This window comes from Ptychodera flava, chromosome 18 (assembly GCF_041260155.1).
Source record: "Ptychodera flava strain L36383 chromosome 18, AS_Pfla_20210202, whole genome shotgun sequence".
NCBI classification, from domain to species: Eukaryota; Metazoa; Hemichordata; class Enteropneusta; family Ptychoderidae; genus Ptychodera; species Ptychodera flava.
The window spans coordinates 31,593,748-31,620,833 of record NC_091945.1 but is presented as its reverse complement, the minus strand read 5'-3'; the positions used below and the strand labels follow the sequence as shown (position 1 = coordinate 31,620,833).

Below are 27,086 nucleotides of genomic sequence, written 5' to 3'. Positions count from 1 at the left end.
ACAGACTATAGGAACACATGAAGGCTCCATACATGTATAATTCACTTTCTTTGAACTGTAAGACTGGTACGCGCATGGTGAAATGTTTGTAAGAAAGCACACAATAATGCAGTCAGTGGGTTTGCAAGTAATTACACCCTGTCTGACCTTTGAAAGAATGAAGGTGCATGTTCTATGGTATAATCATCAGAGCCCATATTACCCTGCAAGATTATCAAATACTTAAAGCCCCCACTCAATTATCAGATTTATCTAATATAAATATTATTTCCTTGATAAAATATTCAATGGAAAACAAAACAATGACAAACTGTTAATAGGCTGTTGACACATTTGCTAATGCTAGAACCAGGAATTGAGAAGGGCACCTTTAAAGGGGAGAGGCTACTATCATACTGGTATATACAAGGTATCATATCATACTAGTATATTCATGACACAATTACAGTTATCTGATTGGCTGAGATGTAAAAATAGCAGTGCCATGTCAATATAGCACATGATCTCTTAAAAATGTAACAATGATTCTACTCTGGAATAAAAAGGATACATTGTGTTCTACAGATTCCATAGCAGAATTCATGTTATATTTTTTGAAGTTATAAGAAATATAACATTTGCGGCTTGATGCTAATATAAAAACAATGTTTCCACAACTAGCGGTGTTTTGGCCATGGTTTTGGAAGATTGGTGGATGGTTTAGGAACCCCAGTTCAATTTTTTGCTCACGTGTTTACATGTCAGCATATGTCACAGCAATGTAGGTCTGCCTATCTGTCTGTGTGTCTGTTTGTCTGTGTGGTAAATATTTCAAAAACTGCTCATCAGATCAGAATCAAATCTGGTACATAGATTCAGTTTGCAAATGGCAAGAACTGAATAGTTTTTGGCGGGTGTGGCTTACTTTTTGCTCATTTGCATAATTAATGATGTTAGAAAAAAACAGACATACATTGAGAATGAGTGAACAATCTGATGAGATTTGCTACAAATGTTGATCACACCAAAATGTATCAGCCATGAAAGATGTTAAAGGTTGACATGAAAGATAATTGCTAATTTGCATATTTAATGAACTTTTGTAATTAGGGATATATATCTGAATTGACTAGACCAAAGTTGATGAAACTTGCTACATATATTGAAGATACTATGATACGATATTCTTGAAAGTCAGAAAGCATTTTTACTTCATCCAACTCCCAATTTGCATATTAAACTTTTGAAATTAGGGATTTATATTTGAACCGATTTGACCAAAATAAATGAAACTTGCTAATTCTATGATATAACATTATTGAAAGTTATTAGGCACTTTACTGCAGCCAATTCCTTATTAACATATTTAATGAACTTCCTAACTAGTTATATATATCTGAATTGATTTGACCAAAGTTGATGAATCTTGCTACATATATTTAAGATACTGTAATACAACATAATTGAAAGTAGTTAAGCATTTTTACTTCAGCCAATTTATAATTTGCATACTTGATGAACTTTCTTAATTAGGGATATTTATCTGTATTGACTAGACCAAAGTTGACGAAACTTGTTACGTACATTAAAGATACTATGATACAACATTATTGAAGGTCATTTAAAATTTTTATTTCAGCCAATTCCTAATGTGCGTATTTAATGACAATATTTCAGTCAATTTCTAATTTGCATATTTAATGAACTTTCCTAATTAGGTATATCTACTGGGATTTACTTGATCACAGTTGGCAAAACGTGCTATGTACATTGATGATTATACCAGGTTATAACAATAGTGAAAGTCATTTCGCATTTTCATGTCAGCTAATTTATAATTTGCATATCTAATAAGCCTTCACAGTTTGGCATATATAGCTTGAAGGACTTGGCCAAAGGCAATTACACGTGCTACATTAAGTGGTAATACAATGACACTACCCAAAGAAATTAATCATTTTTATTTCAGCTAATTACATATTTGAATAATTAATGACCTTTAGAATTGATCTGTAGTGAATATTGTTCATTATGTTGATCATAACACTTTCAATGAAGTTGTAAACATGTGGCAAAGGTTCAAATTTGCACAAATGTAATACATAATGAAACGTGAGCATTTTCAGTTCATATCTGGTTATTGATCCTTTACTATGATTGCATAAATACGCCAAGGGAAACTCAGTAATACAGGGTTACCGCCCATAACAAAACACGGATCAGTCTTGATATTGTTAGACTAAGTCATTAAAAGCTTTATATACCCATAAAAACTGCAATGCTCTTTTGCGATATTCTCAGATAGCTTCCCACTTCTCCAGGTTCTTCAGTTCTATAGTATCATATTTATCATTCATCTCTCGTTTCTTGACAGAATCTTCATCATTAGCGTGAACTTGTTCTCGTTTTCTCTCACTTGCTGGTGAACCCTCCTCACTCTCATCGGCTGATTGTATAGTAGAATCATCATCTTCGTAAACCTTCACAATATTTGCAGAAATTTCATATTCCTAAAAGAAAACAAAAAGACCAATTCTCCAAATTACAGACACATTTTAGACCTTGTAATTTCTCTACATAACCGTGGTGTATACAAAATACGGGTCCGTTACTTCGCACTCTGGTTTCGAGGAGCATTCAGCTGCCCAGACAAAAGACCTTGGCAAGCGAAGATGACAAAATACCGTCACGGTCTAACTGTATGTCTGTCGGACACGGTAGGTTTGTGCAAAAGCATTATTATCGAATCCTGTACGGTACAAACTAAAACTTGAGGACGTCGGTATATCACAATGTACGACCACATCATTCATCTGTATCAAAGACATGCTCATAGAAAGTCTTTTAATTAAGTAAGCAGGCAGACAGTGCATGATGATGCAATACTAGCCATTTTTGTTTACAATACGACCCATAACCATATGAAAAAGTTTGCATTATTTTAGTGCAAGAGTAGGACGTAGGGTCCAAATATTTAAAATTACAAGTACAAAGTCGACGTCTAGAAACTGTCGTTGGTCCAGCTTATGCATCTGTGTATATATAAGTTTTGAAAAAATACAACTTCTTTGGCGTGGTTGACTTTTTGTTCTATGTGCATAGTATCTAAAATGCCGCCGTTACAAAACTCATAAAAACCGCTGTTCACATGGCTTGACGTTTTTAATTTTGCGTAAAATTGCAAAATGTGTCAATGACTTCATGCTTTGCCATCCAAAATGTCCCTTTTGAGTGCGGCTCACGTGCTAAACTTGATCTGCCAGTGTAAGTGTCGTATATTTCACAGCATTCGCTCTCTACTAAATCATTTAATCAGCTGAAGAAATTGCCGTACTTTCAATTTAATATTCCGCTCAAACGTGGAATGTGCCTCAACGTTAGTCGGACTGTTCGGTTTTTCTAATACTTTCACCGGTACAGTGTGGACTCATTTAGGGCTTGTGGAATTAATCGTGGTTTTCTCGTTAGTATTTATTTTTAAAAACAGAAACTTTACTTTCTCCCACCAGGGTTTACTTTGAGATAAAAGTCACCGTTGTGAATTTCGAGTATCAGTAACTTTTAGATGATTTGTTCTTCTAGCTCAAAAATGTTCACGCTTGTGAACCTTTTCTATTCGATTTAGAGTGACAATTTTTCCCTTTCAAAGCTAGCTCTTGCTACCTTAATAAACAACTTCGGAACTATAAACAGCATAAAAGAACTGAAAGTCCAATACTCCCAAAACATTCCCTGCTGAATGTTGGTAAGTTTTTAAAATTTTGTTTGCGTAAATACAACAATGTAAAATTCACCGATTTTTCAGCCTTTTCGTATAATGGTGGACAGCAGCACTCCGGGAGACAGCAACGGCATTTACGATACAATGGGGAAAGCAAACGAGCGTCAACATCCTTTGGTTTTCTGTACCCTGTGAAAGTAAAAATCACTTGTAAGTTTAAAGGTCACAGGAGAAACCACAGGAGATAGCCTTGCTTTGTCAAGTTCACCAACGACTCTCAAATATCTTCTTTAAGGTTTAGTGGTGTATACAGTGCATTTTTGATTAGTACTCATGAATTTATTATATTCTGTATCTTATATAAAGAAATGTTCCAGATACCTTTGTGTGCAGAAGTAATTTTACAAGTATGTGGTCACGAAACATCAGTCAATGCGACGCTAGTAAAAGTATAATTTCATAGATAGAATATCTACGCACTTGAATAGTTTGTTGTCAAAAGAGAGCATTTTGTGGTTGTATTGAGAGTAATTTTCATACCTGTGAGAAAGCTGACAAGAACACCAATGATCACAACAGTGATGATTTCCACCAAACCATACCATAGATACGACATACTAACAAACTGTATGAACCATTCAGGCCTGAGAAAATAAAATTGTTCCAGGTTAGGGTAATAGAGGAGTCGCGAAAGTGAAAGACTTAAATTTTTGCCCAAACTTTCCTCAACGAAGCTTTCAACCTATTATCTCTTGCAAAACCGAGTGTAAAAACCGGGGATTACTGGGTAAACTTTGGTACCTGAATGACGAATTACATTAAATTAACAAATATTTAAAATTCAAAACGACCGACATCCCTGGGTTTACTCTTTGGGAGAAAACTACATTTTCGAAATTTTAATTTTCGATTTTCACGTACATAAGACAATGAAAATTTTATTTTTTTATTCCGAGAGCTTCAAATTGAGTCCACATACGCGGTAGACCAGAAAAATATTGTAAAAAAAGAGAGTTCAAATTTCTGTTCCTAGGCGCATTCTACCTTTAAAAATATTCTATATGATATTAATATCTACGAAAAGAACGTATTATATGAAGTATGTCATGGTTAATATATCTACTGGCATGGCTTCAGTGACAGCCCGTTCCTCCGCCTTCTATAAGGGTACTTTTATGTACAGGGTAGGGTTACCCAGGCAAGACTTTTTATTAGCTCCGCTGTCAGCGACGCGGTGTAGAATAAATCACAGTTCATTTTTACCTGAACTGCATGAAAACGGTCAGTGTCCTAATGATAGATTACGGAGTTTTTACACTACTGTAATTTTCAGGTGTATGAGCAGTTTAAACGAAACATCCACCTACTCTGCCGTTGGAATATGACGACTATACCTACCCTTCACTCGGAGATTCGAAAGGGGAAACGGTGTCGTTCATCGGCGTCATCGTTGTTAATTCTAAAAATGTGTAATTGACTCCAACTCCTGAGGTTATATTTGTTCCTGTACTGGTGAACACGGGGCAGCCATCGATAGAGGTGGGGAGAGGAGCCTGCCTTGTTTTATATATGAAGGAACCTGCACTTAAAGTTGCGCCCATCCCAATGCCGCTCAGCAAACCAAAGAAGGCCCCCTTAAAAAAGAAAAATCATTGTTATACAATCTGTCTTGATTTGAATACACTTTTATCATAGTCTTGGACGAATTTCGTGAAGGACACGAAACTCTGTTAATAATATGCTACCATTAGCTTACAACCAGAAAAATACATACTAATATTTCGCGGATTTTGGAGTGCTTTGTGGACTTGGTGCAATTTATAAATAAAAACGTTCTTTGTTAATGCTATGTGGGAGAGTTATTGCAATTTAGTAGCGTTGTCACGAGATTCGCAGCCGAATCTGATCTAGTACACTCATCCTAATCATATTCAGACGCCACTCATTCCACGCCATGCCACACCACAACTCTGTGAGGATGGCCTACGATTGCGGTCCGAGATTACGGTCATCCCGGTCAAAGCGTCTTATATCAAAAGTAATAACACAAATCTGTAATAACTTGCTACAATGAGTTTTTTCACAGAATCGCCAACTTAAACCAAGTATAAGTGCTTTGCTAAAAGTAAACCTCGCGCCAAACATCTATCAAGATATTACAAATATGACCGACAACATTGAAAATACCTAATAATAGGATATAATCTTTCAGTGATAGGGAGCAATTGTGGAGAATAATCATGCACACAAATCTACATGACAACAACTTACGAATGAGTTGGCGCATGGAAAGAAGATTCCGAGTGTGAAGACACCAAACACAGGCCCGAGAAGGATTCCAGCCAAGCTCAGAGACACTTGCATTATCATGCCAAACTGAGAAACGACGAATACAAACACAATAGCCAGGCCACCAAGCAGGGTTGCTGCAAATCAAAGTCATTGTATGCATATGTATAAAAATGATTCTAACCCCAAACCACTGTTCACGACATTGACATTTTTGTCTAATAAGAGACTCTGTTAGCGATGAAGAAAACCAGTATTCAAAACTAAGTAGAGTTCAGTTATTATGACCGGGGACTGGGCCAGCATTATGACCGGGACTGGGCCAGCATAAAAGAACTTGGACAACTGCGAGGGTTGGCTTAGCGTTTTTTAAAACGAAGCACAGGGCGGTAATGTACTTTAAAAATGTCCACTCTGCTGAAAAGTGTTGTTTCAGTTTACAAAACTACTCTGGGAAATAGTGGTGATTGTCCGCATATTGTCATTACTGTAGACTGAATGAAAATGATGTCTGCATCGTTGACATTTTACCAACTATTTAGGATCCAGGCTCCTGGCAGACTTTGGCTTAGGTAAGGAAAGGTACATTTTGAAGATATGCACTAAACCACAGTCCCTCACAGTACTTAAACGGAAACTGCACCTTTCATAGGTGTGCACTTTATGCTGGTGGTACGATTTATTTAAAAGTGAAGGGTGCAATATATGATACTCACATAGTACTTTCAAAATTATAGTTGATGTTTTGTCTGAAATTTTATGACAGCATCTCCATGGTTTTATGAAATCTTCGTGGATCACAGCAGCCATAGAATTCAGTCCAGAAGACAAAGTGCTGAAACGTTGAGATAATATTGGTTTATAGGGTGTCATTATACCAGAACTGCTCAGTTAATGTTACAAAGTTAAAAGAAAACACTGGAAATCGTCCGAATGGTTGTGTAAGCAGTGAAGGATCACTGCATGAAGATTAAATAAAATAAAAGCTTTGAGCTCATTTGGCTTGGAATCAGTATAGAACCTTTAATGATTTCATTGCTCGTTAAGTATCGTAAACGAAACAACGGAGAGGTTCTAAACTAGCTAGGTATACATTATTGTGCCTACCCCAACCCCACATACTGTAGTTTCTCTCAGTTAACGCACTCAGAAAAATTTACTCCTTAAGTTATGACAGCAAGTGAAATCGACATCTTGTTGGTTTCCTTTTGGCTCGCGTGTTCATACACGTGAGCTAATTAAGCAATAAATCACACCCAGCGATGGTATACCACGAGATTTTGACCAGTTCACGACATATATGCACGAGCGATAGCGAGTGCATATATGAAGTGAACTGGTCAAAATCGAGTGATATACCGTAGCTGGGTATGATTTATTGCTATTATATCACAACAGTATATTGAAATTCTGGCATGGAACGGGAGCTCACGCATGTGCCAACCGTGGTATATCGCGAATATACCACAGTTATTTTCGCGTCTCGACCAATCAGATCACTGCATTTGCGCCACCAATATACTGGTATGATATAATGTCTGACATATGTCTGTCCCTTTCTGCATGTCTGTCTATGTGTGTCTATCTGCTGGCGCGATATCTAAAGAACCGCTGATAGTATTAGAATGAAATCTGCTACTTGGATTCTTCTAAAAATGGAAAGTGGGTGTGGCTTGCAAATTTTTTTCCATTTATATAATTGATGATTTTCGAATCAACGGATATACATGCAGAACGGCTCCACACAATTTGATGAGATTTGATACAAATGTTGAACACACTAGGATATATCAGCCGTAAAGGATATTAAGGGATGAAATGAAAGTTACTTGCTAATTTGCATATTTGATAAACTTTTCTAATTACGGATATATATCTGGATTGATTTGACGAAAGTTGATAAAACCTTAATTGTATATCAAAAATACCAGCTAATTTTTACCGAGCCAGGAAAACAATAACACATTATAAATGACTTCGCGCTCACCTAAGGGCGGCACTGAATGTCGACGCAATAAACAGTCCAGGTAGACCAGGAACATTGCCAAGATTTTCCACAACGAAGTAGGGCAGCAACTACATTTCAGAAAGACATTGGACAAATGTAGAAACCAAGTTAACAAAATACAAAGGTAAGTAGTCTGTAGGTATGGATATTTGTGCTCACAAAGTTGTTGTAATTCGCGGCCTTAGAACTAACCAGTATTCAAAAGGTGGCAAACAAAGTTAAATTTGAATACAATATCCCGTTAAAAAAGAAGAAAGAGAAAAGTGGTTCGATAAATTTAAAGACTGAACAGGTTACGCAAAGTTCTATACAGGCTTCATTTTTTATTCATATTTTATTGTATTTGTTGGAATTTCTTCAACGTGGAATACTCATATGCCTTGCATCTTTCATTGCATGGTTAGGAATACCCGCATTGTGACGAAATATGAAGGTATCTACAAGTGGCCCTTTCTTTGTTTTGTATGAAAATGGTCGATGGAACGTCTTCACCACAATAATTATTCATAAGGTTGATTTTGAAAGAGCCTGAATGAAAGGTGCCCTGAGGAAAGTTTTAGAAAAAGTTGTTTAGTTTCAATTTCGAGGCGCATACTACCTTAACTGAATAAAAATCGGACAGTCTTTATAAAATATATTCCTAAGCTGTTGCACGCATTGGCAAAACGTTACAAAAGTACGCTGACTGTAGATCGATGTCTTTTACCTGGTCTGGCTTCGATATAAAACCCTTACGCAGTGGATCGCAGTATGCATATACTGCAAACACAACAACTCCGGATAAACTTCCACAGCCTCCCATCAGTAAAAGGAATACGACGCAGCAATACATCGCTCTGGAGATTTAAAAAAATGACAAGACTGGTTATTGACCTATATAGGCACTAGCTTAACGACAATTTTAATTTTCTGTAATTTTGAGGGTCAATTCACTGGGAAGTCAAGCTGTATTTTCGTTGTTTGTTGAACAAATGTCTTTATGCCAGACACTGAACAAGTAGGGAGAAAAAGAGATGACAACGTGTATGGTTTGAGTTTATATAACCTTTATTTTTCAAAAAAAAACCACACAATGAGATCCATTATGTTTTATTGTAAAACAAAACTAACAATGATAGCTAGATAGGTTTCCAAGCTGTCTGTGGTTACAGTTATGCTAAGGTACTCATTGATAGACATTCTAGAACATGGTACAATAGGAAGACAAAAAGCTTTCTATACCAGGTCACTTTGAATAATAATTAATATAAGTATTATATAGAAATAAAAACGCGAATAATAATAGATTCAATTTCCATGAAAATTTCACCATAAGGGTATTTTGGGTCAAAAAGACCAAATATGATATCGATTTCACTGCCCCATGTTTCCATCAGTTCTTCTAATATCCCATGAAAAGTTACTTTGATTGTTATGAAAATTATCTAGTGGGGGAGTTCGGGTCAGACAACACAAAAAACCACACTTACATAAATGTTTGGAGTTGCCATGGTAACCAGTTTGGGATTGAAAATGTTACTTTTTCCCTAATTCCTATTTAAGAACTATTGATTGATGTAAAAAATTGATAATAAGGGTTTTTCTGGTTAGCACACACAAAAAAATCACACTCATTTTAATGTGAGATGTTTCCATGGCAACCATTCAGGAGGAAAATTACCAGTTTTTCAAAGATTCCACCTAAAATCCAGTAATCAACAGAATGTGTAATATCAAAGGGATATTTTAGGTTAGAGAGACCAAATATCCAGTGTAAAAATCCATTAATCAACAGAAATATTATACCAAAGGGTTATTTTAAGTTAGAAAGACAAAAGATGATATCCATTTTTACTGCCCTGTGTTTCCATAGTAACCTATTTGCGTTTTAGAATTTCAATTTTTTTTCAAAGTCCCATTAAAAGTAATCCCAGTAACTATGCAAATGCTCTCCTAAATGTATTTCTCACAGCATGAACTCCATGTTCATTTTTGTTTTATGTTGCCATGGTAACCTATTTGGGAACCACAGCCTTTTTTAATTAAAACAATAGACCCTTGAGAGGGTCTATGTTAAAACATAATTCACTGTTTTTTATTTATTTTATGGATTTCTAAGTAACAACTTTTAACGTTTGTTCTATAATAATAATAATAATTGTAATTTCTTTTCCTTCATTCTAGGAAGAATAATAAAGATAATGTACATTGGGGCCATTCTTGTCAAAATTGTTTTCCGTTTATTTTAGTGTGTTTGAATTAATTTTATGTAGAACAGAAATAATTTTTAAAGCATTTTTAACTTTGTTTCATGCAGTCATCACAAATAACTGTTATAGAGTATAGTGCCAACTTATTATGCATTCATCGAATCAATTTTATGCATTCAAATTAATTTTGTATGCTAAAATTAATTCTACTTGTATCTCAAATTAATTTAATGAACCCGATTCCCCTTATCACAAAAGTACCATTATTTATCAGAAGCAGTAACAGTAGCGCACAGTTTTTTTGTTTTATTTAAAACAAAATTCACTGGTACTTATTTATATTATGGATTTATGGGTTGGTAACACTGCTGGTGGACAGAATTGTCCCCGAGGTTATCGTTCGCCCAGTTAAAGCGATGAAATTCGTTTCTTCGCTTCGATAAAGTGTGTATGTGCGATGTATGATAGTGAGCATGCGTGTGTGAGTGCTTCACGAACTCTACAACGTGTTGAGCGGTCTCAGTCAGAAAAATGTAACAACTTAGCCGGCTATTGAACCACTCTTTTTTGGGAGTGGAGATTTAGCCGAGTGGTTCTGTCTGTGGCCTCTCAGCTAGGCGACTGATGCCGTATGTTTTGGGTTCGAATCCGATTGAAAACTATCCGTATTGTAATTAACGACGTATAATAATGTTCATTTTATAATAATTTATTTTGATTTCTTTGCCTCATTCCGGAAGAATAATGAAGACAAATTATTTCTGATTGTTTAACTAAAGTAAAATTATGACCATGTAGTGCATTATCAAAATGCAACGAGAATGCATTTTTATTGGCCATCGTTTCCTGTGCCTGTCATTCAAGTACGTCAGTTCAGATATGGAAACTTTGTTGCAAAGTTCCACCGCACGGCCGGTCGTCTCCAGAACAAAGTCATACTATGGCAAATTTCTATGCCCAGCTGGGTTTGACTGCATTCATCTAGCTCGTCCCAAAGTGACGGACGCATCTTTCAACCTTTCAGCTTGGTGAAAAACGCCTTTATTGATTCGCCAAATTAAGGCCTGTGGACTCGCTTATTTTTGCACAAGTGCTACATGGACATAGAAAAAAGTTGTTGAATACTCACTGTTTCAGTGAATCCCCCATGATGAGAGCTCTCAAAGCAAAAAATGTTGCTGAGCTCGAATACAAATGTCTTCTCATTAAATTACGTCATTGTTATACAAGAGTTAGCATTCCAAAGTCTGATTGAGCCCTGATTTTTTCAAAGTTTGGAGAAGGCCAGCATTTCCATCTGACTGATTGAACGACGTGAAACGCAAAATTCCATCGCATATTATCTAGCAATATGTACAGCAGAAATACTGTATAACGTCACTCCAGGTACGTATAAGCTTATACTCCACAAAATGGCCACAGGCGGCGTAAACTTTCTGAAAGGATTTCCTAAACGTCCTACTTGTTACCTTAGGGACTCACTTGTGATGTCCTGAAAAGTATTCTCAGCAGTAATTCCAGTTTCTGTCAACATGTAAAGCTCAACGACAAGATTATAGCAAGAGACGTAGTGTCTGTTACAGACTACACATTCACGCGCAGGTAAACTCAATTGCGCATGCTCATATTGGCAGACTACACTGGCAAACGAGTGCGCATGCGTGAAGGTATATTTGCAGCAAATACACTGGCATAGACTCTCCACAGTCTCTGTGCCTTGTTTTATGCGCGCCCACGACTGCCATGATGGGCCTGCATTCGAACACCTCTTTTCCAGAATTCCCAATGAACTGTTATTAGATTTCTATATAATACTTATAGCCCCTGAACTTGTAATAATAATAATAATAATAATAATAATAATGCGAGCATGGAGATATTTTAACCTAAATTTCGTAAGGCAAGAGTATTGCGTGAGCGCTTCTCTCGAAATAGCTTTCGCTTGTCAATTCATTGTTTAATTATATACCCTAAGAAAACTCGGAGGTCCGTGGTCAGAGTCTACAGCGTCCCAGTCGTTGGAAATACTATTGTTGTCACCTCTTACAGTGTTTCTGGCAGACGCACTTTATAAGTCTTGCGAACAAGTCGCTTCAATAACCTATTTTATGAAGATAATAATCTAAGTTGTTCAAGTCACTTATCGTATATGTGCATAAACAGCAAACCGTTGTCTTTGTATTGTGCTACATGCTGTCATGCCTAAATTTCTCTGTTGTGAGTACGATACCATAGCCGTCTTCGATCTCACAACTTTTAACGCAACCAGCCACTCCTCGCACGTTAAAAAGACTATATACCTCACACAAAATTCATTTCGTCGATTGTTATTATTATTTAGTTATATCATGACAAAAATAAGCCTTAGAATTTGGGAAAATCCAGCGCTTCTCACTATACAATTGCTTCGTCCGAAACAACATGATCCGTGACCTGTGTGTGAATTTTAACTCATTTATTCAATGCCATCCCTGCACAGACTTGGGCAAAGTTCAGCAAAATGAATGGATTAAAGAACTCAATTTCGCAAATTTTTGTTTAATATCATCACAAGGTGTCAGGTTTGATTATGCTTACTCACTTAATTCCTTCTTTGGCTCTCGAACAACTGTTAAATCGCTGTGCCATTTGCTGACTTGCTCCCGCCGGCGATATGAAATTGAATGCAAGGCCGATGGTCAGCGACCAAACCGTATTACGTGTTCTTGGGTCGATATCGAAACTGAAACACAGAGAATGACGTCAACAAGTCTAACCTTTAGTCAAATAAAGCTATAGGCATAAACTGTGACAATGTCACAAAACTCTAATGTGAAAACTTGAGTAAGCAAGCTGGTAAAAACAAGAAGAATTTGTCTTATGCAGAATTGACCAATCCTTCTATCATGCGTTTGTGTGTGTGTTTGTGGGCGTTTGGGGGTGTGTGCGCGCGCGTGTTCCTCTGTTCACAATCTACAAGCAGGTCAACTTTATAGCTTCTGGAGTGACGTGAATGAGTTTGAATATCTATAGACTATGTATCTGGCTGATGTACATACTATGAAGGAATGATAAGAATTATACAAGGAAATTTCCTTACTCAGCATAGACTATTCTGCCGCCCTCATCGGCGATTTTCCAGACGTTGCCAAGTCCTCCAAGCATGACGGACCCTTTAATGATTACAGATAGAACCCCAACATACATCAGAACCATTTGAATGACATCCGTCCATATTACAGCCTTCATACCTCCCTTCAGTATAAAAGTTATAAATCTCGAGTTGAAGGCGTGTGTTAGTAATGCATCGATCAATTAAATTCACAGGTCGATAAGAAATGTATTGTCGAAGCGAAATACATTAATAATTATGAAATTAGAATATTTTTTTAAAACTTACATAACTATAACCCCTTCAATTTCGTCCGGTTTGCTGCTCAAAGATTTAGACCACAAAATATACATCTAGGTTTATATGTACCGCGCTGTTACTTCTACCACTACAACAAGTTAAATCACTTGGGTGCAGAGTGCAGTGTTAACTTTGGAGTGGTATTCACTATTGTTCACCTATTATCAAAGTGGTCGTTAATTCTAAGTTTGTGCAGTGTATTTTATAATTGACCGTTTTGTCATATTGCTGTCAGAGAAATGCTAGCACCACAAAATAGATTCAAAATAGCAATTTGCTTATTAAAAAGATAAATCTTTCAACAGTCATAATGGTGATGTTAACGTTAAACTAATTTCGGTCCTGTTCGTGGTAAAGCAGTACCTACATTGTTTAAATGACAGCCACGTTTTATTTACATGACATCAAGACTACCAAATAGAACAGATGGTCAATACTTTTTATACCTACCAAGGTGGTGTAAAACGTACACACCAACCCAACTGTCAGAGTTGAAGTCCAAATACTTAGTCCAGTGGCGGCGTTCAAAGCCAAGCCAGGCGCGTATATTACAACGGCAAGATATAGTACCTGATATTGGTGAAAAAAAATGTATAAGAAGTTGGACATTTGAAGATTCTCGAAGTTGTGTCTCTCAGGGAGGCCCTCACAAGAATGAATATTCATGCATTAGAACGTATTCTATCATAAATGCATTGTAGGTCCAAGAAAGCTCCACTTGACCTATAGGTGCATGAAGTATTGAAAAAAACCTCCTTGTTTAGACTGTAAAGCTGTGTGCAATATGTTTCAACGAAGAATGCCAAGTTTAAATATTATCTGTCTCCGAGGTGCATACTGTATTCACTACCAATTTCCAATGATCCGCACTTCGAAACTAAACTGGAGATATAAGGTAAAATATTGACGACAGGAAATGCATAAAATAATATAACAATTACCTCCGTGGGAGCTGGGGGAGGAGCTTGTACCTTTATTTAGATAAAGTGCTCAGTGACTATTAAAACACTAAATTTCAACATAGCGTAGACTAACCTTGTAGACTAAATAGATTGCAGTAGACAGAAGGCGAACCGGTCGGGAAAATCGTAACTCCATGTACTAAAGACAAAGGAAAATTTCTTAACGTTGGTGCATGACATTTTTTGCACAACTTTGTGGACAGAACTTTGCGATAAAGTACATATAAACGCTGATTATACAACTTTCGACCAGCTAAATAAACCGTTTTCATTCATTAGTATGTACAATGCAAACCAAGAGACTCAAGTTACATAATATTGAGAGAGAGAGAGAGAGAGAGAGAGAGAGAGAGAGAGAGAGAGAGAGAGAGAGAGAGAGAGAGAGAGAAACCCAGCATCCATGCATACGTATGCATGCATGCATGCATGCATGCTCAAGCCTGAATGTACTCAGTCGCGTGTTTTCTAAAATTCCGCTCTACTCTTACGCTCCTCATATACGGGTGTATATATGCCTGAGAAGTTTTTCTCAGGTGTATATACACACGTTAATGGGGAGCGTGGGCGCAGAGTGGAATTTTAGAAAACAGGCGACTGTGGTATGTGTGTACCAACGAAGCATACACGTATACCAGGCGCCAAATGTAAAAAAATTAATTTACACAATCAAGCTTTTTTTAGAGATAGAAAAGATGGAAAATGTATATATAGAGAGGAATTATATATATATATATATATATATATATATATATATATATATATATATATATGTGTGTGTGTGTGCGTGTGTATACACATACGTACATACAGATACATTGCCCCACACGTTTGCGTATGCATACATATACATAGTAAAAAATACGCGCACGCATATAGCGTATTCATTCATACATGTAGAATACATACATACATACATACATATACATACATACATACATACATACATACATACATACATACATACATACATACATACATACATACATACATACATACATACATACATACATAAATACATACATACATACATACATACATACATACATACATACATACATACATACATACACAGACTATAGAGCCTGGACAGGGGTCGAGCCTCGACGCGAAAACATTTATATACATAGAACCTCGTTCTGACTTACTGATACAGCTGGACCTCGTTCTGACTTACTGATACAGCTGCAAAATTTTACATACATAGAACCTCGTTCTGACTTATGATAGAGCTGCAAAATTTTATATACATAGAACCTCGTTCTGACTTACTGATAAAGCTGCAAAATTTTATATACGTAGAACCTCGTTCTGACTTACTGATAGAGCTGCAAAATTTTACATACATAGAACCTCGTCCTGACTTACTGATAAAGCTGCAAAATTTTATATACATAGAACCTCGTCCTGACTTACTGATAGAGCTGCAAAATTTATATACATAGAACCTCGTCCTGACTTACTGATAGAGCTGCAAAATTTTATATACATAGAACCTCGTCCTGACTTACTGATAGAGCTGCAAAATTTTATATACATAGAACCTCGTCCTGACTTACTGATAGAGCTGCAAAATTTTATACACATAGGACCTCGTCCTGACTTACTGATAGAGCTGCAAAATTTTATATACATAGAACCTCGTCCTGACTTACTGATAGAGCTGCAAAATTTTATACACATAGGACCTCGTCCGGACTTACTGATAGAGCTGCAAAATTTTATACACATAGGACCTCGCTCTAACTTACTGATACAGCCGCAAAATTATATATATGAACTTGTTCTGGCTGACTAATACAACCGCAAAACGATGCTGTGCGTTCCCGGCGTTGAAGGTGCTGGACGGGAGGCGGTAGGCCTCTCGCGCCGCGCTGGGAAAACACAGTATCGTACGCAGGGCCATGGAGCTAAGAATGATCCAGGCTAGGTGCAATTATTGTAGCCCATATGCCGTGCGCGTGGGCTGGCTTTTCTGACCTGTTTCCTTTGCAGCGCTGGTCTGTAGCGGCTGCTGCTTCACAGCAACACGTTAGGAAAAGACCGCGCACAGCCCGGCCGCTGTGGGCTGCCTTTTTGCGGCTAGATCCTGGCAAGACTAAAGCTGATACATACATAGTGCTAGCTCTACATGGTAGGGCTGTGTGTTACCAGCGTTATACGGCCTCCCACCACAAGAGCCACTATGGGAGGCCGTATATAACGCCGGTAACACACAGCCCTGCCATGAAGAGCTAGCATAGTGCTAGCGCTTATGCCATTCAAGTGCATTTGAACTTTCCGGTTTATTTTTTGCTAGCGACAACAATGACCGTGGTTTTGCTATCACGAGAGATCACCACTGATCTTGGCTGTTCGTAGAAGCACAGTCCCTCCACCGGTATCTGCTAAAGTGCGGGCTGCGGGTTGCGGGCTGCGGGCTGCGGGTTGCGGGCTGCGGGCTGCGGGTTTTTAGAATTATGGCTAGATTTCTAATATATGTAATATGGCATTTAGTATATAAGAAATAAAACCTTTAGAAGGTGTCTATTATCAATAATCATGATCAGGTCTATCGTACAGTATCCCTTTTCCCGCCAAGTCCATATTTTCAACATCAGGTCAAGATGGTTAAAATTAATGAAACACAACATATTCCATATTGTGTATTTTAACATAATACTGTACATTTGAAGGCTGTTGAAAACATATATGCTGTAAAATTGATTTTTTGGACTAAAGATGCTATAACAGACCATACCAAGTGGGGTGAAAATACGTCATGTTTCTGAAAAAAATCAAAATCTGCTAAACTAAAAGCGGCGATTCCGAGGACCAATTTATTTGTTCCGAGCTGCCTGGCCATCACAAATAATTTGGGATCTGAAATCACTTTTCTTTCTTGCCATGGATGTGAGTGAGAAATAATACCAGACTGACAAAATAAATTCGCGCCTCGGAAATGTCGCCACTTATCGCGGAATGAAAATTGTTACATTTCTAGTATCAGGCCATAGGAAGTAAATTCTTTGTAATGCATCTATTCACAATTCGGTTCTAGGGCAACACATACAGAAAATTAAACAATGCCTACTTTAATGCAATGTGTAAGGAAAGATTTGACTTCAAAAAGCGTAGAAGTGTTGTGTATTTAAATGCCGTGTATTTTTCATGAAATCTTTAAAAAGAAAAAGACGTACGACAATGGACTTAGCTTACTTTGCCGTTTCGGTTCAACCGAGGTCACGACCACAGAGAACGACATTCTGCTAACATTTTACGCGATAATTTCAGCGGGAAAAACACGTCGGTGCGTTGACTTATTTCAGGAATCGATCTAATAGGAATATTTTTGGATGAGTTTGTGTTCTGCAGCTCTCAATAATTGTGTATCTCCTAATATCATGAACATATTCTATAACTTGCACCTGCAGCATGATAGTCGCTCCATATGCATTTGATCCAGCGTGACTATGAAAAGTTACCTAGGACTATTATCGTGTTCACCACAATAAAATAATTTTAAACGGCATTGAAAACGATTCTGAAAATTGTGCTTTTATCGGCGGTTGAACTAATCTGAAGTGTGAGAAGGGCATGGCATTCTATGAAAAAGTAACAAATTATTAGGCGTGTCGAGTTTCAACGAACCGAAGTTCATCTCCCAGTTCATCTGTGCTGTCAACGATCCGAAACTTACTTTTAAACTATCCGTCCTAATCATTACATAAAAAGTTAATATAGCGAGTTGTTGTGAAATCTGTCTTGTGTTCATATTATTACTCATCCGTGTTCAGTCATATCATTTCGAAAGCTTCGATCGGCAGTGCGCTGTGCAACGGCGAATGTTGGATGGGAAATGGACTATTCTGACGTTGGTGGTGCTTTACCAGATGTAAGCTAAAATAACGGCATTATTCAAGAAGTTCACGGCTTTTATTCCATAAACAAATACATCTAGATACTATTTTAGCATTTATTCTATCTACTAGCGAAAATGATACCAAAAATCACACATTTTTTCATGCCCGCAACCCGCAGCCCGCAGCCCGCAACCCGCAGCCCGCAGCCCGCAACCCGCAAAATAGCGCATCCGGGTCCGGTACACGGGACCGTGGTAGAAGAAAGGACATGCGCTAGACGTCGACCACACAGTGCTCGTTCACTGCAGGTCACTGCAGTCGGCTGTGCAACCTACTTTCGCGGTCTACAGAGTTAAGAGAATAAAGACAAAAATTTAATTCGGAAATTTTGGTGCAATAAACCCAGGCACTATGACGGATGAAGGCAAATTTGTGCAACAAGACAGCAATTCTTGGACTTTCCTCGGGGCATTCGACGCAAGGAGAATGGCAGTACACAGAGCATGGTGCTTGGTTGTGTTTACGAGAATTAGAAACGATCAGACATTCCAATTCACCAGTCAATCAGCGACACTCAGCCGATAGAGTATATGAGATTCATTGAACATGGCATGAAGGTAGAAAGAGATCTCTTGCGACCTCCATGCCGTCTTCATGAATCTCATATACTCTGTCGGTTGAGCGTCGCTGATTTTATACTGGTGTTTTGAGTGTCTGATCATTTCTAATTCTCGTAAACACAACCGTTGTATTAGGGACTGGTCAGTGTCTTTGGCTTAGGGGGCGGTGGATTATTTTTTGCCGACGTCAAAAAGTGGCTGAACCCCCCTTCCAGCTTTCGAAAACAGGGTGACCCCCCAGTGTGAAACAAAGGTTAACAAAAGGTGGAATATAAATTGAATAATTCAGTATATATATATACATATATATATATATATATATATATATATATATATATATATATATATATATATATATATATTTTCGGGAGTATATTTTCAACAATCAGTCATTCTGTGTTTTAATGAAATTGGTGTCATGTCAGTTGTAAGATATGAACTTAAAAGTGTCAATTCTAAAGTTTGAGTACAGTATTTTGAATGCGTTGTGTGTATTCCAACTCTCTTATGCATAAGCAGATGTCCAGAAACTATTGTAAGGAAAATGTGATTGAAATTATAGTGCATCTTGCTTCTTATAGAGAAAACAGAAAGTATCAGGAACTTGCCATGCTTTTCATATGAAGGGCATGCTGAAAAATATGTTTGATATTTTTACAGAAATGCGCCCAAGGGTGCGCCGAAAAATTTTAAACATACAGATATCTCAAATATATATATGTCAAATATATAAAGTTTTGCACTAGGACAGGGGTCTAAAAATATGTCTTATTATTGTTAAAGTAACGTGCCCGAAGGGCGCCCTAAAATGCAACTCAATGCTGAAATTTGAGGCTGGCACAATGCATTTTATGCAATTATGAGCCCTCGTTGAACTTGAAAAACACACTGACCCCCCCTATTGGGCATTTCAAAAACATGGTGCCCCCCATCACCAAAGTCAAAAACAGGGTGACCCAATGAATCCACCGCCCCTCTGGCTGAAGCAACTGACTAGTCCCTTAGCTCCATGCCCCATGCTCCTTCTGTCAGTGTCAAATGCCCCGAGCCCGAAGAAAGTCCAAGACCAAGCATTGCTGTCTTTTTACTCAAATTTATCTTCATCCATCATTGTGCATGGGTTTATTGCACCAAGATTTCAGTGTTAAATTTTTGTCTTTATTCTCGTAACTGTGTAGACCGCGAAAGTTCGTTGCACAGCTGACGGACTTCAGCGCGGTCTCAGTGAACGATCTTTGTATGGTTGACGCCGTTGTATGGTTGACGAGTAGCCCTGCGTACAGGTCTCTGTGTGTTCCAGGCCGTATAACGCCGGGAACTCACAGACATGTACACAGGGCTAGGCTGCGAGCAGCCCAGATCAGTGGTGATCTCACCTGATAGCAATACCACGATTATTGTTGTGGCTACCTTACTAGATCAAAATAAACCGGAAAGTTCAAATGCACGTGAATAGCACAAGCGCCAGCACTATGCGTGTATTGGCTTTCGTCTTGCCAGGGTCTAGCCGCGTACGATACCGGGCAGAGTTCAATCACGCTTTATGATCACCAGGTATTACACTCAATCCAAGACGAGTCTGTATGTAAAAGTTTCCCACGGAGTCTGTGTATAAAACTTCCCAGCTAGCTGTATGTAAAATTTTCCCGCCGAGTCTGTGTATAAAACTTCCTAGCTGGCTGTATGTAAAATTTTCCAACCGAGTCTGTGTATAAAACTTCCCAGCTAGCTGTATGTAAAATTTTCGCACCGAGTCTGTGTATAAAACTTCCCAGCTGGCTGTATGTAAAATTTTCCCACCGAGTCTGTGTATAAACTTCCCAGCTAGCTGTATGTAAAATTTTCGCACCGAGTCTGTGTATAAAACTTCCCAGCTAGCTGTATGTAAAAATTTTCCCACCGAGTCTATGTATAAAACTTCCCAGCGTGTAAATTTCCAAGTCCCATCTATGTGAAAATAAATTTCGAGTCCCATCTATGTGAAAACGTTAACGAGACTGTATATAAAGTTTTGCAGTTGGTATTACGTGTATATAAAATTTTACAGCTGTATGTTGCAAAGTGAAAACGAGGTTGAATGTAAATATTTTCGAGACATACGCTTACAGTTGAAAAAATGTACATTCAACCTCGTTTTCAACTGTATGTCGAAAGCGAGGCTGAATGTAAATATTTTCGAGACAAGCTCACAGTTGAAAAAATGTACATTCAACCTCGTTTTCAACTGTATGTCGAAAGCGAGGCTGAATGTAAATATTTTCGAGACAAGCTCACAGTTGAAAAAATGTACATTCAACCTCGTTTTCAACTGTATGTCGAAAGCGAGGCTGAATGTAAATTTATCCAAGTCCAGGCTCTATGTATTTATGTAATGTATGTATGTATGTATGTATGTATGTATGTATGTATGTATGTATGCATGTATGTATCTGTGTTTGTTTATATGTATGTATAGTGTGTGTGTTTTATGCATGTTTTTGCGAATGTATGTGTGCACATACGTATGTATGTATGTATGTATGTATGTATGTAGTATGTACGTATTTATGCATGTATGTATGTATGTATTCTACATGTATAATGCATACCCTATATGCGTATATATATATATATATATATATATATATATATATATATATATATATATAATTTCTCTCTATATATACATTTTCCATCTTTTCTATCTCTAAAAAGCTTGATTGTGTAAATTAATTTTTTTACATTTGGCGCCTGGTACCAACGAAGCATACACGTATACATATACATTCCTGTATACGGCCTTCACCACAAACAAATGTGTTGCAGACTACTTCAATATCCAATGCTTTGTAATGCATTTATCTAGATGGTCCTTTTGCAATTTGTTGATATATTTCACTTTCGTTCAAAACCATCCACAATGATACACTACAAGGTTTCTGTAATTGAATGTCAGTCTAGTTTGTCGTTAGAAGCCGTAATAATAATTACTGTATTGTTCAAAACTGAGTATTCATACTACGATTGGCAACGATTATAATAGTTGTCTGGTGTACGACTGTTTAAAATCACACAGTGATCTGTTGTACAAGAATATCTCTGCTCACCTCGTATATACTAGTTATTCCTAAATCGTAAAACAACGGCAGGTAGAGGTGGGCTACCGTTACATTTACTATGACAAATCCTACACTAACCCACCAAACTACGCTTGTGTACATATACACTTCGGCTCCAGTTCCGATAGTAGCTATGGCTGACGTGGTGCTGGCCATCATGGACGCGGCGACCGGGAGAAAGTGCATTTTACGATTTGCCAGTAGATATTCATTAGTAGTGCTCTGTTTATCTCCAGTACATCCATAATAAATACCAATGCAAGAGCTGAGCGCCAAGACGACTGAGAGGATGACGTAATCAAAAATAGATAGCCCATGTTGTACTGGCAAATCCATTGTACCTTTACAAAATATACGATATAAATATAATGTCAGTAAATAAGAATCACATCTTTATTTAAAGTTTTAACGACTATTGTAATTGTCGTCAAAGTTAAAAATTGTTAATTTGTCACGATAGTTATCATTATTAGGGTATACTCTTTATGAACAGAGTCATATTCTTCGTAAATTTGTCATTTGTCTCAATACAATCACTTGTTTGCATCCGACAGACATAAACCTTTAACGGCAGGCTATAAGCTTACCATGAGGTAAACTCTAATGTCATTCTAAAACCAAGACAAAAAGCTTTTCCTATTGAATCCTGGCAAGTAGAAAATTGCAGCAACTGCGTAGACCTGCTTTGAAAACTTGTAATTTCTGTAAAATTTTCAGGGATTCGTGGTAATTTTTATGATGATATCGTTCCATAATCGGATGATATTAATCTTTTGATAAACGATATAAACGATATGCTTAAACTATATTAAAATGAAACTTTATGTTAAAGTCACCAAGGTACATGTATATCTCAGCTGAAATTGCATGCTAGAGACTAATACATCAGGCGTTTAAGGCTGAAGGATTAGTTTCTTTCGTTATATAAAATGTAAAATATTTCACTTAAAGCCAAATTGGCCACCCAATATAAAAGATGGCCACACAAATGGATTCCACAAAAAAATTGAGTCGCATCTTAACCAACCAAACATTCTTGAGACCTATATTGTGTGTTTGGTCAGCTTTTATTGGTCGCAGAGTTTTTCTTGTTTTATGAGCTGGAAAATCTTACTTCAAATGGAGGGATTTTATCCCGCATTGCCGCATATAATGGTTTCCTAAAACATTACACCATATCTGAATTTATCCAGCATCTTCGATACAAGGTTGTATGTCTTTGGGTCTGTTTCAGAGGTTATGGAAGTCACATTTCAACTAATATAAATTGTCAAACCATCAATTTACATGAATTGTATTATTCTGTTTTGACAAGAATGATACTTATCTAGCTGAGATATGACATTTTACCTGTTTTGGAGGTCGTTTTGGCAGTCATCCAAATTAAGAGTTGCACTTGTTTATCTAGCAAATGACATTAAAATCGCTTTCATAGCATCTCACTGTAAGGCCCAGTCGTGTCCGGGCACACCGTACCTCCGCCCCCGGGGCGGAGGTACGGAGCGCCCGCATACGACTGGGCTTTACAGTCTACATGGAGCTGAGATATTACCATTTACATGTTTTGGCGCCAATCTTGGCAGCCATCTTGAATATATTAAAATGCCCAAGGGCGCCAGGGTGGCATCATGCAGATCCTGATTCAGTACGCTTTGAAGATACAGAAACCACAGAGAACCACTGTGAGGCCGAATTTTTTGGGTTTTGTGCTTCAGCACCAGACTCGTTACTCTTCACCACAATGGAGGGAAACATGGTGGACGAACACAAATCACTGTACACAGACTAAGGGAGCGTTCAGTTATTATGGATGGGGGTGGGCCGGCAAAATCCAGGGGGGTCACCTCAAATTTGAAAACTGCAAAGGAGGGGTCATGTATTTTTCAAACAGCTCAGAGGGGGGTCACTTAATTTTCATAAGTATCCGTCCCGTCAAAAAGCAGTTTCAGTGTTCAGAAATATTCTGGGAGATAAAAATGATTCGTTGCATGATTTCATTCTCTGAAGTTATTCACCTGTAAATCTGAACAAAAGTATAATTATCTGTCACATGAACATCTTGACTTAACAACTCTGAGGCTTGTCTTATTGTAAATCAAGCTCACTGCACTGAGGGCAATGAACAATTCCTATTACTTACATATTAGAGATATAGCAAGTTTTGTCAGGGAAATTATTTAACAGTTACCTGTACTGAGACTACTAGTACCATGAAAAGTTAAATAATACTTTTAGGTGAAATTCCAATATCATAATTGTTGTCCACATCTGAACTTTTAAATACCCTATTTGAATCAAGTACATTTGTATCAATTATCAAACACCTATAAAAGCACAAATTAATTTAGTTTAGCATTGTAAAAAAATTATTCTTAGTTTTCTCATAGACTCCAGTGTATGGTGAATCAGCACTTTGGTGAAATTCCAAAATCTAATTTCTTGCACACATATCAACCTTTAATCATTCTAGGCTAACTAAGTACTTTGAAATGAATTATCAAATGTCTATAAATACACAGATTTTGATTGTTTTGTTTTGGAAAAAAATTATTCATATTTTCCTCATAGACTCCCATGTACAGTGAATCTACATTTTGGTATAATTCCAAAATCCAATTTCTGGCGAACACATCCATTTGTTACCACCATAATCTAATCAAGTACATTGATATCAATAATCGAGAGTACATAAATACATGGGTTTACCTATTTTTGTATTGGAAAAAATTATTCATACTTTCCTCATAGACTCCCATGTATAGTGGATGAACATTTTCAGTGAAATTCCATAATCAGATTTCTTGTACACATAATATGCACCTTTAACCATCATATTCTAATCAAGTACAATTATGTTAATTATTGAACGTCTGTATATGCACAAGTATACCAAGTTTTTCATTGGAAAAAAATTATTCACAATTTTATCATTGACTCCCATGTATAGTGGATGAACATTTTTGGTGAAATTCTATGGTCAAACTTTTTGTCCACATGCCAGTTGTAACATCCCCATTTCATTTAAGTACATTTATGTAAAGTATCAAATATCTATAAATGCATAGATATAGTTTTGCATTGAGAAAGTATTACATAGGTTCCTCATACATGTATGAGAAAATATATGTATACCATGTATAGTGAATCAACATTATCAACAGCTGATTTTTAATTAAATCCAAATATCAAAATATGTACACACACGCTTGCGCAAAAATATTGCGATCCACCAGTAATTTCTGTCCAACCCCTTTGAGGGGTAATTTCAAAATTATAGCAAGTCAGAATGGGAAATCTGAGCATTAACACCTTTTGAGTTTGTAAGGAAGGTCATTTGAAAAAATCTAAGCTCTTTTTTGGGGGATTCTATCGCTCCATACCTCTGAGGTGTTTGTGTGTGCAGCTAATTAACTCAAGCAATGTGGGGGGGGGGTCATGAAATTTTTGTCATCTTGAAAGGGGGGTTCATCAATTTTTTGGTACAATGGTAGGGGGGTTCACTTATTTTGATTGATGCGCAAGAAGAATTTGCCGGCCCACCCCCGGCCATAATAACTGAACGCTCCCTTAATTCCTCGCGTGCTGGAAGTTTATCCCGTAATACTGCAGTGCTATTCCTAGTATCCCGGACTGACCCGAAAATCAATCATGAACTCGTCTAGCGAATTAAAAACATCATCGGCATTCGAACGTCTCACATTTCTAATTATTTTTTCTGGTATATATCGAAGAAAAGGTAGTGACAGGCTTCCCAGTAAGGCATAGGTCACCTTTACTGCAAGACCCGATTGTCCAGCGTTACTGCAATATCTAGGTTGCATTATACCTTGCTGAGCGAAGGTTAAATATAATACAGTTGTGACCTCAGATCTTCAGGGTACCTAACAAGAAAGCATAGTTATTCTGCAGACCGTGACCCGCTGAATAAATTTGACCCTAAATTCAAGGACAGTGGCCATTTCAATGAAAATGGATTCTATTCTTCTCTCCTCGAAAGAAGCGTGCTGTATAAGGGCGTATTGCAAAGTCGTTGTCGAGTATTATGTGGCTATAACGATGGAAAAGATTTATCGAAATTAAGGTCTCTCTTCTCAACTATAAACGTGTGCACTGAATATGAATACCATATGCATCTCTTTTAAGCACAAATAACAATCGCCTGTGTTTTATGACGATGTGTTTTAGCCTTCCGTAAAAGCTTTTCTTTCGAATTCAGGTCGGTTTTAGCAGAACGAAAATGCCAACAACTGTCTTTCAATTAACACTGTTGTTCGTGTACTCCGGAAGAAAATGTTAAATCACATTAGAAGGTATTTATACAAATACATGTTTCGCTAAGGTTCCATGAAAACTCAGGGGAGTTTTTGTTCAAATAGCAATGCGACACGGGCACTCATGTTTACATCTTTTCTGACATCGTATACGTGAGGTCATAGAAGACCTTCCTCCTTCGAAAATCCTAGAGACGTATATAGAGAAAAACATTTCATTGAGTCCCCTTTGAATTCGTCATGGCCGACGGATAAACAGGACAAGGAAGAATAGTGTTCATTCTGTAGAACCGTCAACTAGTTTGAAATCATTGGCGACAAAACGCAAGGTACACAGTCGTCTACAACGGTTACCTTGGTAAATCTTTGCTTATTTTTACGGAGTAAATTTAAAGAACTAATGGATTTAACTTACCAGGCAGCTCTTTCAGTGCTGCTGTCAGAAAACAGTCTGAATTTGCCGTATTGTCACGCAACTCTCTCCCTTGTGTAGTGTGCGCCAGCGCTGTTAGACTGAAGGTCTTACCCTGGTTATATACTGCACTAGGAACGCGGTTAGCGAAGCGTTGACCACAAAAGAAAGGTCTCCCCTATAACCATTGAAAGAGTTTATGCACCGAATATGGCCAACTTACGTGAACGCTATTGCTTGTTCAGTTAAAATGAGAGGTCGATGCACCCATAAGGCGGCCATAATCTGCACCTAACTCTTATGGCAC

General features: G+C 37.4%; 1 protein-coding gene across 1 annotated transcript; it reads right to left on the bottom strand.

Annotated features, from left to right (window-relative positions):
- Positions 1 to 1,432: 1,432 nt before the first annotated feature.
- LOC139117392 (sodium-coupled monocarboxylate transporter 2-like) lies at positions 1,433 to 26,936 on the bottom strand. Its single transcript, XM_070680477.1, has 14 exons — positions 26,783 to 26,936; positions 22,085 to 22,437; positions 14,613 to 14,678; positions 14,028 to 14,147; positions 13,266 to 13,420; positions 12,768 to 12,908; positions 8,704 to 8,833; positions 7,977 to 8,065; positions 6,706 to 6,824; positions 5,972 to 6,126; positions 5,099 to 5,334; positions 4,241 to 4,344; positions 3,774 to 3,889; positions 1,433 to 2,489 (listed from the first exon to the last, which is right to left on the bottom strand). The coding sequence occupies exons 2-14, from the start codon at positions 22,430 to 22,432 to the stop codon at positions 2,277 to 2,279; spliced, it is 1,992 nt and encodes a 663-aa protein (XP_070536578.1). The 5' UTR covers positions 22,433 to 22,437; positions 26,783 to 26,936; the 3' UTR covers positions 1,433 to 2,276.
- Between the last annotated feature and the right edge of the window lie 150 nt (positions 26,937 to 27,086).